Source organism: Parus major, chromosome 2 (assembly GCF_001522545.3).
Source record: "Parus major isolate Abel chromosome 2, Parus_major1.1, whole genome shotgun sequence".
Classification (NCBI taxonomy): Eukaryota; Metazoa; Chordata; class Aves; order Passeriformes; family Paridae; genus Parus; species Parus major.
This window is the reverse complement of record NC_031769.1, coordinates 26769845-26785876: the sequence shown is the minus strand read 5'-3', so window position 1 is coordinate 26785876 and position 16032 is coordinate 26769845. Positions and strand designations below refer to the sequence as shown.

At 35.9% G+C, this 16032-nt stretch overlaps 1 protein-coding gene across 4 annotated transcripts in view; it reads left to right on the top strand.

Annotated features, from left to right (window-relative positions):
• The window catches only part of THSD7A (thrombospondin type 1 domain containing 7A), a 188902-nt gene that overhangs the window by 115967 nt on the left and 56903 nt on the right, over window positions 1-16032 (top strand). For all 4 annotated transcript variants that reach the window (XM_033511862.1, XM_033511863.1, XM_015619008.3 and 1 more), the window contains 4 exons: window positions 3394-3585; window positions 10335-10569; window positions 13559-13674; window positions 15897-16029. In XM_033511862.1, coding sequence (XP_033367753.1) covers window positions 3394-3585; window positions 10335-10569; window positions 13559-13674; window positions 15897-16029 — 676 coding nt within the window. The remainder of the gene's footprint in view (window positions 1-3393; window positions 3586-10334; window positions 10570-13558; window positions 13675-15896; window positions 16030-16032) is intronic.

Below are 16032 nucleotides of genomic sequence, written 5' to 3'. Positions count from 1 at the left end.
AATATTGTGCAACATAAATTTATATTCATAATGTTCAAATAAAATCATAGACTCATTGAATGTTTAGGGTTGGAAGGGACCTTAATGATCATTTAGTTCCAACCTCTCTGCAGGGACCTTTCACTAAAATAGGATGTTCACAGCTCCCTCTAACCTGGCCTTGAACCCTTCCAGGGATGGGGCATACACCTTCTCTACAGACAACTTGTTTCAATGCCTCTTCTCCTTCACAGTAGAGTGTCTTCTTTAATCTTATCTCTTTTAGATTAAAGCCTTTCCGCCATGTCCTATCATTACATGCTTTTCTTAAAAAGCCCCTTTTCATCTTTCAGCCTTTTTTAGGTACTAGAAGGCTGCTATAATGTCTCATTGGATTCTCTTCTCCAGGCTGCACAACTCTAATTTTCTCAGCCATTCCTCATAGGAGACATTTTCCAACCCTCTGCTCACCTTCATGGCCCTCCTCTGGACTTGCTTCAACACTCAATGACAAATATTTTCAAATGGGACTTTTTCTAAGTAGTCTTTACACTGGCATTTTTCCCAGCTTATGGCTGAGTGGTTCCTGGTGGTTGACTACACTACGCACTTTAAAGAGGAAGGCAAAAAAGGTCAAGTTGTTCATAAAATCATTAGTGAAATGTCAGAAACAATTTAATACAAATAAAATATTTCCCTGCAGATAAGAAGTACCCATTATAAGACATTCTTTCCAACTACATTTCTACGCTATTGAATTCATCAGATAAGAATTGGACACTTGACAAAAGTGAAATGCCAATATGTAAGATAAATATCTCTAGAATATTTTCTCTGTGAAAGCAAAGGAAAAATAGGGCCTTTGATTTTGGGAGAGAGTGAAGGCTTGTTTACTTTTGAGATATAAACTCAGATTGAAACTAAGTTAAAAATATTCTTTGTCGTGGCACCAAATTAAACTTGAGTTTAAATTTAAAAGCCAATGGGTGATTAATAAGTTCAGTATAGTGTCATTTGTTTATACTGTGATACACTTTATTGTGATAGTAGCATTTCTTGCAAAGTGTGCATGTGTCCTAGCAGTTTGCCTTATTGAGTCTTACCTAGCAACAGAAAAATTTGAGATCTAGTTTTTTATTCTATCTGAAGGAAAAGTTTACAGTCCTCTCTTCTGTCTCTTGTCCTTGAACCCAAGAAAATGCCCTTCTGATGAAGCAGAAAAGAATCCCTCCTGCACAGGGTGTGATGACCTGCAATATAACAGAGGGAGCAATTGATGCAAAGACTGAGTCCAGTGAGAGAAGCAGAACTTGGCATGGGAAAGCCATGAAGCCTTTGGCAGGGCTCAAATTTGTATTTTAATATGAGAAAATATAGCTGTGGAGACTGAATTGATCTCAAAGGTCTTTATAATTCAGATGAGTATGACTACTTTAGGCTATTTTAAAAACATGAGCTGCAGGATTTTCCCTGGTTTTCAGAACCAAGAAAGATTGATGTTTGTAGTTCTGTTGTGCCTAAATATTCTGTATGAATAAAATATTTGTCCCTGTTTAAAAGGGTCTAATATTGAATAGATGGCCCTCTTTTTAACTCTTTCACAAAGAATTTGCTTAACACTTCTGGGACTCATGATCTGATTTAGTACAAAAACACCTCCTGGTTTCAGGAACTCAGTTTAAGAGGTTCTTATTTAAAGGGTTCTAAAACTGTAAACCTTGAGTGACAAAAAATGCAGTTTATGTAGTTTTGATTTTGATTAGTGTTTGGATCAATTTAGTATTATACATCTATTGAACAATAAAGCCTAATTTGAGACTCGGTAAAGCAGAGTTTTTAGATCTTTATGGTCTGCTCAGTTCTCACTGAATTAGCTTTCAGAATCCATGTGGTAGTTACTAACAGTAACTGATGCCTTTGTGATTCAATTACTGGGTATTTAATCAATATGTCTAACAAATATCTTGTAGTATTGAAGACTTAGATTCATTTGCAAATATTGATAAGACATTATTTTGTTGACATTGGCTATTAAAACAAAGAGATTGAAATGATGGATCTTAGAAAGTGCATAATGTAGACAACTCCTGTTTTGTCCTGTCAGGATCATGTAAAATTCAAGAGCTTTTCAATAGATTAATCATAACAGAAGGCTTTATGCCTTAGTACAGCAAAGATCATATAGCATAAAAGGCATTGAAACACTTTGAAATGATATTCTTTCTAGAGTTTGTTTTGGTTTTTTTTAAAAAAGAAATGTTCTATGTTTACAAGTGAACTGTCTCTTTCATGCCTTAATTGTATGTGGTTATCAAGGCCTCAGAAGTCCAGTGTACTCTTAGATGCAACATTTTCAGTTCCTCATAAGAGACATTGTGTTGTGATAACAAGGCTATAATTCTAAAACCTGGACCTGACTTCTTCATTTTTTCCATCATTTGCTCCAACAGGAAGATTTATCATGAGACTTACTGGTGTCAGAATATGTGATCATTGATTCATTCATTCTCTCCTTAATAAATATTAACTTGTTTGATGAAGAAATCATGTCACCTCACAAAACTGTCCATGCTGTGATTAAGGTGCTGTTTAGACAGACCTCAGACACAGTGCTCTCATGATTATCTGATTGAAAACAAAAGCAGTCCTGCTACTAAAATACTAGCTAATATTTCATTAAGCAATTCATACCATCATGGATCTTTTTATTATTATGAAATGTGTACCCACAGAATACAAACACATAGATCTTGTTATATTTCCATGACACAAAGAGTGATGTGTTGCTGGTCTGCTTACAAAAGATCTTTCTAACTGAACAACACACTGTAATTTACTGCAGCTTTTCATATTTTGATAGATAGCTGCAATTCAAAGGATGAATTGTGGATTATGAAACTGGCTAAGTTAGGATGTTTTTCCCCTTCTCCTTTTTAAGAAAACACATCTGGCATTTTATTTTCATGCTCTGCACATTGACTTGAGCAAGTTTTTAGCAATTCTGATAGACTTGAGTTGCATCCATTCCGAATCAAAAAAATTCAAGTTGTTCTTTAAATCTGGATGAAAACTGGGTCATTTCTTTACATGCATCTTCATGTACAGATTTCCATAGGTGTGTTAGGTACTCTGTTGCTCACATTTGGATTTTGTGTGGGATCAGGTATGTGTTATAAAAGGAAAGCCTGAAGACCACCCAGTCTGGCATTCACTTCATGAGAATATTAAATCAACTTAGGTTTAAGTATGCTCTTCTAGAATCGAGGCAGAGTGATAAACAATCTATTTACCTTGTTTATACAGAAGAACAGAATCTAATTTATTTTTGTGCCCATCTGGACTAGATTGCTCATTTTAAGTTAATTTAGCAAATGATAGACTGCTACTGGCCTTTTTTTTTTTTTTTTCTCCCAGGAGAAGAGGTTGACAGACAGCTGTGTAGAGATGCCATCTACCCAATCCCGGTGGTGTGTGAAGCACCGTGCCCAAAGGACTGTGTGCTCAGCGTGTGGTCTGCCTGGTCCTCCTGCTCACACACCTGCTCCGGCAAAACCACAGAAGGGAAGCAGATGCGCGCCCGCTCCATCCTGGCGTATGCAGGTGAAGGTAAGGGCTCACGCTCTCCTGCTTGATTGTGAATCCTCAGCTGCCTTTGTAATGCCAAAGTAATTTCTTGATTGACAGATTATTAGGTCGTGTTGTGGGTTTTTAAATATAGCAAGATTGTTTAAATGGTTATCTTACGTTTACTCCTGATACCTAAATCTGTTTTAAAGAGGGTTTATTTTATTCATTTCAGTTAATGTTACTATATCTGTATTAGTGAGCTTAATGTTACTGTTTCTAATTCAGATATATATTATATTATTTATTATTCTCAGATATATATTATTGTCTTGTTTTCATTAAAATTAAACAAGACAAACAGTTCATCTGATAGAGATTAACAACCCTAATTTATGTCCAATTTGGAAAGATATAAGTATCCTGTATGCTGAAAAGATGAGGATTTTAATGGTTCAGATGTTAGCAAAAGGGTTTTGTAGTTTCTTTTCTCTAGCTGGTAACTTATGTTACCCCATTAACATTGTTATTCATAGAAAAACTTTGGGTTTTGCCCTGCCAGTCTTTACTCGTGAATGGTTTCCATTTATTCAAGTGATCCATGTGCAGTGTCTGCAGCATATGCAAAGAGAAAACATAGCTGGAATATAAAGCAGAAGACAAAACAGGTTTTAGATACAGGTTTTAGATACAGGTTCATGGCTCTTCTTTGATGATTTTCCAGGGTTCCTACAGCTCTTTTTGTTTTGATTTTAAGTATTTGGAGGTGTGGGTGGGTTATAGGGGAAATGTATTCTGTATATAACATGGTTCAAAAATGGCCATGTCAGGTGTGCTGGGGTCCAGCTGATAAAATGCCCAGCTGTTGAGCTGTTGGTATGAGAGACAGAGCAGGCTAGGTAATCTATTCCATGGTAATTTCTGTATCATGTTACCATGAGTTTTTACTCAAAACACAATTGGACAAATGTATTCTACGTAAATATGTACTATTCCTATTATATATCAGGATTGGAAATTAATTAAAGAAACAAGCAAGAGTGTTGCAAATCAATGAATGAGGCTAAATTTGTATTCTAAGATGACATAAGTCCAGGTGTGAGTCCTTGATCACACACGTGCTCCTGCTAGTCAGTCAGTCCACAAAGCTAGACAGATCAAAGCATTGCAGGCATTACATATACAATGAATGCTACAATCCATCAAAGTATCTGGTACATTTAATTCTTATTCATTTGGGTACTTAAACATGAACACCCCCCTGAAATTTTTGAGGATCTATAGATACATGTGAAATAGGTTTTTATATCTGGCTCTCAGACAGCTTTTAATCAAGTATTGCCTGTGATTGTTCAGTTTCTCTCCTCTTGAAATGAAAAATACTATATTCTGCCATTTTTCTTGTTAATATTGGCATATAACTGTCTGTAATAGAGCTATGTCATTTCACACCTAAGAAATTTGTTTTCCTCTTATTACCCTGCTATCTCTGCTGCTGAATTGGTTTGAAGAAACCATCAAATTAATATGACTGGCCACCAGGAAACAAGCACAATCTAATCTTTTTTCTTTCTCTTTTTTTTTTTTTTATGACTTAGAATAGGAATAATTCAGTAGTATTGTAATAATTCCTCAGTGTAAGGAATAGGTTCACAGAAAAAATATAAGCCATATGTAAATTACAACAGTGACAGTTTTCTAATGAGCTCTGGGATGCCAACTGCCCCTCCAGCACAACACTGATTTCTGCTTGAGCCAGGAGTTGACTTCAGTTTTATGCCCTCCCATCATCATTTCCTCATTCCAAACAAGACCCTTTACATGTGGCCAAACCACACACTGCAGAGCCTTGAGCATGGTGTGGTCATGCACATCTGGGATGGGCTTATGTGCTTGCATTCAGTGGAGAGAAAGGAGTCTCTTCACAAGATAAAGACTTACTGTGCTTTATGAGATGACTCCATGTGAAAATGAGTGTCACAATAACCATTTTTGATATTTTTTTCTGAGATCATTGTCCTCAGCTTGAAGGTTTGAAAGGCAAAGCGATTTATAAATTTCCCTGTCTGTGAGACTGCCTACAGTGTTAGCTCATTTGTGTCACTGTCAAATATATCTTCATGGTACAGTAAGAAGCTCAGAAAAGTCACTGTTTCAAAATATAAAATGACAGCAAAGGACATAGTGATGTTACCTGATACATCATATAGTTGTTCTGCATAAATCTAGTAAGTTGTCATATGCAGCTCATCTTATCTCTTGAATGTAGGGTGTGTCTACTTTTGGTTTGTATTCTGCTTAATATTTCTGTTCTTTTTTTTTTTATCCTCTGCTTACAATAAATCTTATATAATCAGTAGTGTGCACTAAGACTGTCTCACATTACTACTGGACCTGAGACTAAAAAGTACTGAATGTATCTTAGTTTTTCAGTAACTAACAAATACGTAAATTGATTCTGTATTGATTATACACTGCCATAGAGTGACACTGACAAATTGGTGCAATACAGCATAACACTAATGTTGTGGATACATCCTAAGTGTGATCAGTCAAACCAGTTTTGGAAAAGTAAAGATTTAACACCCTACCTCCCAGAAAAAAACAACAAAAAACAAACCAAAACCAAAAAACCAGAAGTCCAATATGAAGAGGAAAATAAGGTGACTTAAAAGCTTACTTTATTAAAATGAGAGGGAAGGGAATTTTTTTAATTAATATTAAGCTTGATTTACTAAAATGAGAGGGAAAGGAAATTTTTTAATTATTATTTTTCTTTTAGGGCAGGGATGGATATGCATGGCAGTGCTTTACTGTGGGTGTTACATGCTCATAGATTAGCAAAGTGTAATTCCAGAAGAACTATTTGCCATGACCATACAGAACAGAGTACTGGACATCACTGTTAAATAGTATAGAATATCAGTAGTCCATCTCATCAGATATACTCTTTGACAGGGATCAACTGCTCTTCTCATCTATCTGCAACATTGAATTATTGAATATGTAAGAAATAGCTGGATCAAAGGAGTTTCTTCTCAATACTTAAATCATTGTTGATATGTTTTAAAATTTTATTCCTGTTAAATTCCAGTACAATTTGACTTGATAGTTGCAAATAAGAAGTTATGCATAGGGTTTTTTAATGTATTTACTCTTCCTACACTTATTGAGTTTGTTTTTAATTTTTGAATCCTGGCTTGAAATAACAGTGCTTGGTAATTAAACCTAAAAGCACAGAACTGAGTAATTGTTTCAGCAGCAAATTTCTCATTCACAAAATAATAAGTTTTGGAGAACAGGAGGTTTTTCATTCAACAGGAATTAAAACAAAGCCACTTAGTTTTGGAACTGTGCAACCTGTATTTTCAGGCAAGACTTGCTAAGTGACCTGACACCTGTGTGAGAAAGATGAGCCAGGCAGGGTGTGTTACTGTGCTGCTCTTGCTCAGGAGCCCATCAGCTCAGATTGCTGACCATAGTGAGGGGACAGGGGTTCATATTCCATCCTGGAAAAGACTTGAGGACAGACCTCACATTTACCATGGCTCCACTCTGCATCCTGACCTGTTGTGTAATTTGGACAGGCTTGTTTTGTGTAACTGGTATAAACCAGGGGAGGAATCATCAATATTTGCAGAACAGGAACAGTGTTGGGTCTGACTGTGTCTATCCTCAGGAAGTGCAGCTGCCTTGAGAAGTGCCTGCCTTATGCCTACAGCAAAGAAATTAGTAACACCCATTTCACTTGCTAGAATACAAAAGGTACTTCAGTCACATCTGTTTTCTCAGACTTTAAGATTATTCCAGCTGTTTTGAAATGCATTTATAAAACTATATGCATTTTCAAAATCAAGTGGTATCAAAATGATTAATTAAAATGATCCTAAATGTTTTAAAAAGTATTTAATGTTTTGAAATTTGAAAGTTATCAAGTCAATGTCACAAAAGAAGATTTATAAAATCCAATTATTGAATATCCTAGAGTAAGGTTTCTTACCAAATAGTAGCTCCAAATCAGTGGAGCAATCTAAATCAGAAAAGCAATCTAAGTATATGACAATTCTGTCAGCTACTTTATGAGCAATATGCAAGTCCCTCTGCAAAGCTAGTCTTTCACTTCCAAGTCTACTTTACTTAAAAATCCAAACCCAAAACTAAATTCTTCAGCCCCAACTGTTTTCCTTATCCTTGAAATTATTATTTTTAGTACTGCCAAGCAGTTATTTACTGTCATCTGATCATTTATTATTAAAGGATATGTTTATTATTGTATGTGTCTTTTTCCTATATTCTGATGAATTCAAATATCTATTTTATGTTTTTTTCTGTAACACATTAACTTTTATGTTCCTGTCAAACCTGTCCTCTGCTGGGGATATGCTCCTAAAGCTGTTACCCCTACGCAGATGTTGTAAAGGGCATCTCTAGCTGCCAGTTTTCCAACCCCTTCTGCATTTTCTGTACCTAGTTAAATTTGAGGAAGCACAAGAGAATGCTGTTTTCCTGGAGAGAATGGCACATTGATTTTTATTTTAGTAGCATTACTTCCACATTTTGTTTAGTCTTTGCATGTTTTTTTTAACTCCTGGTTTAATCTGAACAGAACTGGATTCCCACTGAGCTGCAGACATTCATGCCCCAATGTTTTTCATTTACAAGTCAATGTCAATCTCATTCTTTTTCCTGAGTGTATATTCTTGCATAGATGTCAAAACCAAACCTAAGTTATCACTTTATTCTCAAATGTCTTTGGAACTTTTGCCTGTGGTGTTCAGTTCTGGGGAAATATTTTTTCCCCCACACACACCCTTTAATTTTTGAATTTCGTTAAATATTTCCCTTGTGTTTTTTCTTGAGCTACCATCAGATGAAAATACTTAGTTTATTAACCTTCCGTATATCTCTTAAATTTTCCTCATTTAACCCCCTTAATGGAGGAACATGTCTAGACTCTTCACGTGGATCAATTTTCTCTACCATGACAAATAATTTGTGACTTTATTTTTTTTTTCCTGTTCAAAATACACTCACTTATTTTCTTGCTTACATTCCTATCTGCTGGTGTTAGCTGATTTTTTTTTTCTTGAAGGATGATGATCAGATAACTTTATGAAACTTATTACATAGCCATAATTTTATTTTAACATTTGTTTTTTAAATTCCTTTTTAAGAAAATGCATCTGGCATTTTGTTTTTATGCTCTGCACATTGACATAAGCATATTTTAAGAATTTCTGGTAGATTTGAGTTACATCCTTTTAGAACCAAAAAAATTCAAGTTATTCTTTATTAGATTCACATATTTGTAGATTTATCTAATCCCCCTTTGAAAAGTTTAAGATTAGCTAGTCTGTGGCATGACATCTCAACTAATATGTTTCCTGTTGCTTGGTTAAAGCAATATTTTTAGAAAAAAAACCAGAAATTAAGAAAATTCCTAGAGAAATAAATTGAGAATTATGATTTTCCTTAGTGCTTTCATTAGAATGAACCTTTTTTCATGATTGCTGCAGATCTGAACAATACAGAACAACTTGGGGTATAAAGTATTTTTATACTGGTTACTTGACTTTCTTGTGTTGGAGTATTTGAAGCATCTGTTTTTTCTTTGATTTATTCTTTTTACATCACTTACTTTTTTTGTTTCATTTCAATGAGTGCTTAAAACCCCTTCCTTCCTGCATATCTGTAGAACAAACAGTCAGCCTGAAGTTCAGTGCTGAGGTATAAAGAATAATATACTCTACAACATGCATTTGGTGTCAGCCTGCATTTTGGTTTTTGGAGAAAAAATCGTATGGATCATCAGCATTAAGTAATAAAAAAACTCCTCTTTCAATTGTCTTTCTTACTTCTCTTATATTTTAGGGGAGGCTAAAGTGTTGCTCAGATTTTTTTGCTGTCTTTCCATCAGTTGGAGACAGAAGTCCCATTGTTCCTTGTAGGCCAGAATCTAGATTTAAGATTCTTAAATCTGGATTCTGTGTGTTTAATAATAACATCAGATATTTAGCAGATGTGATGTCTGCTCACAGGGCTGGGCATCCAATAGCCTGTGACCACCTCTGGTAGGAAAGACCTCTTCATTTCTCCTGGAGGACTGGGAGGCCAAAGTAGGTTTGAAGTGCTTGACTATAATAACCCCAAGATACTGTCTGGAACCAAACACAACAAAGATAGATCATCTGAGCTGTTCCTCACAATCATTGACACTTGGTTGCATCTAAACCTGAAACTGCAATAGGCTTTGTTATCCTAATTTGGACCTGAAATTGCCAGCTGTGCCATCCACAGCATGGATAAACATCCACTGGGAGCTGGACAAGAGCACCAAAAATCTTTTTAATTGATCTGTGAATGAGATATGAACAGTGGTCTTTACACATGCATAAGTAGTATAATTAACCATATTTTCTGCCTAGAGCCTTTATACATCTTTATGTGATCTCTTGCAGTCTCTTCTAGAGAACACCTAAATAATAAGGCTGTAAGATTACTCCAAGCACACTGGTGTGTTACAGAAGTTACGATTATTTTATTATCCTTTCAGTACACACTTATGTACTGTCCATGAACACTCTGTTCTGTGTGGCTTGATGACCGAAATTTGTCACTATTGGGCATATAAGGAGGAGGAGGAAAAAGGAGTAGCATTTCTTTCTTGTAGTAAAACTTATTATATATAACTAAGAAATTTCAAAGTGGGTTTGTGGTATGTGTTGTTTCTAAATAAAAATAAATTTATCTCCTTCCAGTGAATGATCTTTGGCCCTCTTTTATTGTTCCAGGAGGAATACAGTGCCCAAACAGTAGTGCCCTCCAGGAGACACGCAGCTGCAACGAGCACTCTTGCACTGTCTATCACTGGCAGACCGGCCCGTGGGGACAGTGCATAGAGGACACATCTGTCTCTGCTTTCAACTCCTCTGCCAGCTGGAATGGGGAGGCCACCTGTTCCGTGGGGATGCAGACAAGAAAGGTCATCTGTGTCAGAGTCAACGTGGGACAAGTAGGCCCAAAAAAGTAAATATCTTTAAAAATATCTTCATGCTGTAATTATATTTGGATTTTACTGCTTTGTATTTTTATCAGCAATGACTGCTTGCAAAGGTAAAAAGACCTTCTTCTTTGTGTTCTCATGAGGGAACATATCTTCTACAAATACAAAACTGGCACAACAGGAAGACTAGACAATGCCTTTCTCACTATGGACTTTAATGGGTGGTATTTACAGGGGTGATTCTGCTGACAGCTGACTAAATCCAGTTGGCTCCTTGCCACCAGCAGGTTGAGTCACATTAAAACTCATGGAGTATGTGTGTGACATGTGGAGCAGCACCTTTCCGAGATCCTTGTGTTGCCTCCAAACAAGCAGCACGCTATGGATTAGTGTGGTTTTACTCAAAAATAGTGATATGAATCTAAATGCAGTAAAACTCTTCTCAGAACCAGACCAAGGAGGTGTAGCGTAATGGAAACTGATATGACGTTAATTTGAAACATTAGTTTGAACATTAGCTTGACAAATTTTGTGATTTTTTTTCTCATTTATGTGTATTTTTAAGTTAACCCTTTGGCCCAATGATTTGATTTTACAGTTTAGTGTGTGACCAGGGTTAAATACAGATTAGATGCTAGTAAAATGCATTTGACAATATCTTTGTAGGGATTGGCAGTCTGTAAATACATCCCACTCAGAATAGATTCAGAACTCTAAGAACTGATAGCAGAGGTCATTTAGAAAGTTCATGAGGCAGCTATTTTCATACTAAATATTTGCTTGATGCCTGCCATTTGTTGCTTTATTCTGCAGTAGATTTAAGCCTAATTTACTTTAAATGGAAATGTGGGGAGTAATGTCTGCACATTAAGTAATCTAAATTGTTGTGTATCTGTATTAAGTTGCTGTTCTATTTGGTCATGATACAATTATCTTTTGTTTGGTACATTTACATAAAAAACCCCACAAACCTCTAATGATTTATCATCCTTTTTAAATCTACTGTAAATACCTCTACCTTTGATTTGATGTTAAATTCTGGGAGGAGGACTGTTGTCTTCTTTCATAAGTGAATCATGTGAAATGAAAAAAGGTCTTGGTTGTCCCTTCAAATTGTCACATCAAAATCACTGAATGGTTTTTAAAGACCCAGACATTTAACATGAAAATGTAAATAGGAACCTTGTTTTAAACTCCCCTTAATAAAAAGGATTACTGTGGTATGATACAATCAATATTATTGGCATTATCTGTCTCACAAGTTACAGACTCCAGCATGTATCTTTTCTGTTTAATTTGACCTTGAGTAAGGACTGCAAAAAAAATCAATACTTTGTTTTAAGCCATATATAGTAAATACAAACAATATAAAGCATAGAAATGGTGTTCTAATTGAACTAATTGCCTTGCCTAAGTATCTGAAGAGGAATTGTAGTGTTTAGTGCTTCTGAAAGATGAGGCTCTCAGTGAAATAGTGAATGGTGAATGTGTCTATTTCAGATGGTTTTGTATGCTTTTAATTTCTCTGTTTCTAGAGGAAAAAGCCAATGCAAGAAAAGCCATTAGCAAGCCAATGTTCAATGCTTTTCAGAAACATTTTAATTTTAACCTTAAAGAATATTTCTGACAACGTTGTCAATATATGTGATTGGTAGCAGAGGTTTTTTTTTAAAGTGTATCTGATCATATCTAGATACACCCTTGCATATAGAATCTGATTTTATGAATCACATAGACCCAAGGCACAAGTTGACTTAAAATTGTAGAGAGAACTTAAAGAGAAGAGATGGGGATTTGTGCTGCTATAGCTGTATTTTTTCATGGTTTTTCACGTTGGTGGAAGGGGAGAAAAGAGAAAGGGTGGAGATCCCATTTTAAGAGGGCACCAAACAATTGGTGCTGGTTCATGGTAATTGATCTTATACTGAGAAGAATTATGTGCATTGACAGGAAAATGCAGAGACTACTGATGGAAAGCATGCACAAGCAAGTACTATTGTCAAAGAGTATGTTCCTGTAAAGCTGCAGATCAGTTTTTGTCCTCCTCACATCACACAGGCATAGTTCTCTGCTGATCATAAAGACTAGATTTTCTTGATAGCTTACCATTAGACATGCCTCTCTCACTTCTCTGGTCCCAGCTGTCCTGCACTGAAAAGAGGAAAAGCGAGTCATAGTGATGTTTTTCTGTAATGATCCAAAAGCTCCCAAATATGGATGTGATGTTTTTCTTACATCTTTACGTATTCTTCAGGCAGTCCACAGTCTCCATGTTTTTAGAGCAATAGTAATTTTGAAATTATTTAAAATATTTTTAGTATTTCTGTAAGAGTTATTGTATTATTCAGAAACAATATTGTGGCATAGAGAGTTGTTTTCCTTGATGAAAAAAGCCAGAATCCCCACAGAATGGAGAAAATGACCTGGGTAATGAGTCCCATATGTGGCAGTCCAATAATCCTTTTTATATGCTGATCAAGCCTCTTCCTAAAACAAGTAAGGTTTTTCTGTCTTTCCTGACAGTCTTTCTCAGTCTCATTGATCTGGCAGTTTTAAATCCTTTTCTAGTTTCTCTCACAATCACCACCAACTTATACCTTTTTGTTCCTGGGTTAGCAGTGTTATTTGTTTTAAATATGCCTCCTTCCAGAGTTTATATTTATGATAAAGTGATGAGACCTGAAAATGTATTTTACAAAGCTAAATGTTATGACTTTTCTTCAAAAGTATCTAAAAGCTTGAAAATAACCCTGAATATATGAAGTCTAGCATGGGGAGTGAGGGATGATGATTATTTAAATCCTGAGGAGCAGAATATGCCAGATTTGGCTTGCTTTCACCACATGTATTTAATTGCTGCTAGTTTTTATGTCTGTGCTCCATCCTGGTGAATTCTGGGCAACAAGCACTGTCCTCACATGCCTGCAGGCATTCAGTACCTCACTATGATTCACTACATCATTGCAGAGTGGTTGTTTATTTGCTAATGCTTCTTTGTAATTTTTTTGTTAGATGCCCTGAAAGCCTTCGACCTGAAACTGTGAGACCTTGTCTGCTTCCCTGTAGAAAGGACTGTATTGTGACTCCATTCAGTGACTGGACAGTGTGTCCTTCTTCATGTCAAGAAGGTAATTTTATCCATTGCATGCTAAGAAATTTTAAGAATATAAAAAATAGGGAGTCTGAATAGCAGTCACTTTTGGCAGAATGCTTATACATGTCTCTTTCTGACAGAGGACATGTAATACCTTGTACAGCTGCTGCAGGGAGAACATAGAGATTTTGTTGAAAAGAACAGTTATTTCTATCCATTTTCTATATGCATCTGTTTGGATTTTTTTCCCACATTTTGCTCAATGTTGCAAACTCCCACTTGTATCTTACACTGAAAAAGAGATAACTAGTTACAGGGTAGACACATAACTCTTAGGTTATCTTAATACTCTTACATCATCTTAACATCAATACTTACACAATGTTAGCATTTAAATTGTCAGATTATAAAATAAACAGACTTTTAGGCAAACCTAAGTTTATGCTGTTTGCTCATCAGAAAAACCTGAGTCTTTATATACAAGGAGATAAGTATGTAGCTAAGTAGATATGCAATTGTATATAATTTTGTTTGTCTTTCTCCAAGGAAAATTGAAGGAGAGTTAATAAAAATCAAAAGACTTTACATTGGTGTGAATGGTATGATTTAAAATCCAGCACCATTTTAATACACTTGGCAAAGCTCTTCAAAACAGTGCAGGCATCTCCTGAATTTTTATTACATTGAAATCACACGTGAGGTTAGTGTGATGACAGGAATATTGTCCACATTTTATGCTTTTTTTTTTCTCTTCTTAAGCTTAACATGAGGCATTTTTCTAATATGTACTATTACAGACAGTCTCTGTAATACTCCCTGTTCCACACAGTGCTAATCCCTGTGTGGGACATGGTGATTACTCACAGCTATCATATTGTCAGAATGTAAAAGATATAGTTACATCCAACATAAAGACTTGGGCTGTAGTGGCCAATTCTTTATGCTTGGTAAAGGACACAAGCAGAAAGGCATTTTTGCAGTAATTCCTATCAGTGTTTAGTGCATTCTAACAAATTAAAAAGGGGGTTAGGAAAACTAGACTCATAACCTTCGTAAAAGAGCAGGGACTTGAATCCATTAAATCTGATTCTATTAAATAGATACTCATTATTATATATAAGTTATTTTACATCAGTATTAATTTTTCTTTTTGAAATATTTTTGTTGGAGGAGATCATACTGGGCAAAAATGCCATTGTTTTTTGTTCCCATTTCTGTGGCTTTTTAAGAAAGTACTTGATGCAATGAGCATATCTTCATGAATATTTACACAAACTATTGTGCAGGCTTCTATAAAACAGTATATTTGTGAACTACAGGTGTTTTGTCTGTTCAGTGAATCAAACTCTCTTTATACTACAAAAACTATTTTTATTTCATGGGGTTTACCCATTTGTGCCAGCAAGCAGGTCAGTAGCTTTGCTGGGCTGCACGTCTGTCCTGCCCCTTGTGCCAGCTCCTGGCATTTCCTGGAGCTGTTTGACTCGGGAGTGAAGGGTTTCCTCTGTGCTGAAGAGTGGCCAGGTGGTGGAGAGCCACCGCCGGGATTCTCCTACTGCTCACTCCTAATTACATTTGCTTGGCTGTGGTCCAGCACGCTTCTGTGATCAGACAAGCTGCAGCTGCTGTAATAACCCACCCAAAGCTGATATCAGCCCAGTCAGCCAAATGTCTGCTCTACTGCTCTCTGTGAAAAAAAAATAAAAACCCTCCAAGATTTTTACCTCACATAGGCATTGCTGTGGAACTAATACTGATCTGCAGCTTTTCTCTTCATTTTCTGCCTGAAGAACCGATACCTGAAGATGACTGAAATCAGAATTCCTACAGGAACTATTTACTGTTTATCATTAATAATGGATGACTGTAATAATTAAAAACTGCAAACTGTAAAGGAATTCTAGAGTGATATTTATATTTCTGGTTCTACATGTAAATGATTAGGGCAAGCTTACACCTTCAAACTGTAAAATGTAGCAGCTAACTGAGCTGGTTTAATTTTTGTTCTTTTGAACTGTGTATTAATTTCAGCTGCCTGTTCATTAGTTCAGTATTGCTGGTATTGCTTTCTGTTTAGTTCTGCTTTCTGGCCTTGAGCTGAAATTGAAGTGTTTTTTCTATTAGGCTAAATTTTTCTGCTTATGGGCAAAATAGCACGTCAATATTATGGCAATTGGTTCAAAAACCTTGTTTTCACCCTAATTAGATTAAACCATAAGCAGCAGCAGCAGAAACCAGCTATTCTATTCTTTGCAGGGGGTATCACAGTAAGGAAGCAGTCCCGTCACCGGGTCATCATCCAGCTCCCTGCCAATGGTGGTCGGGAGTGCCCAGACTCTTTGTTTGAGGAAAGGGAATGTGAAGCTTCTCCTGTCTGTCATAGCTACAGGTA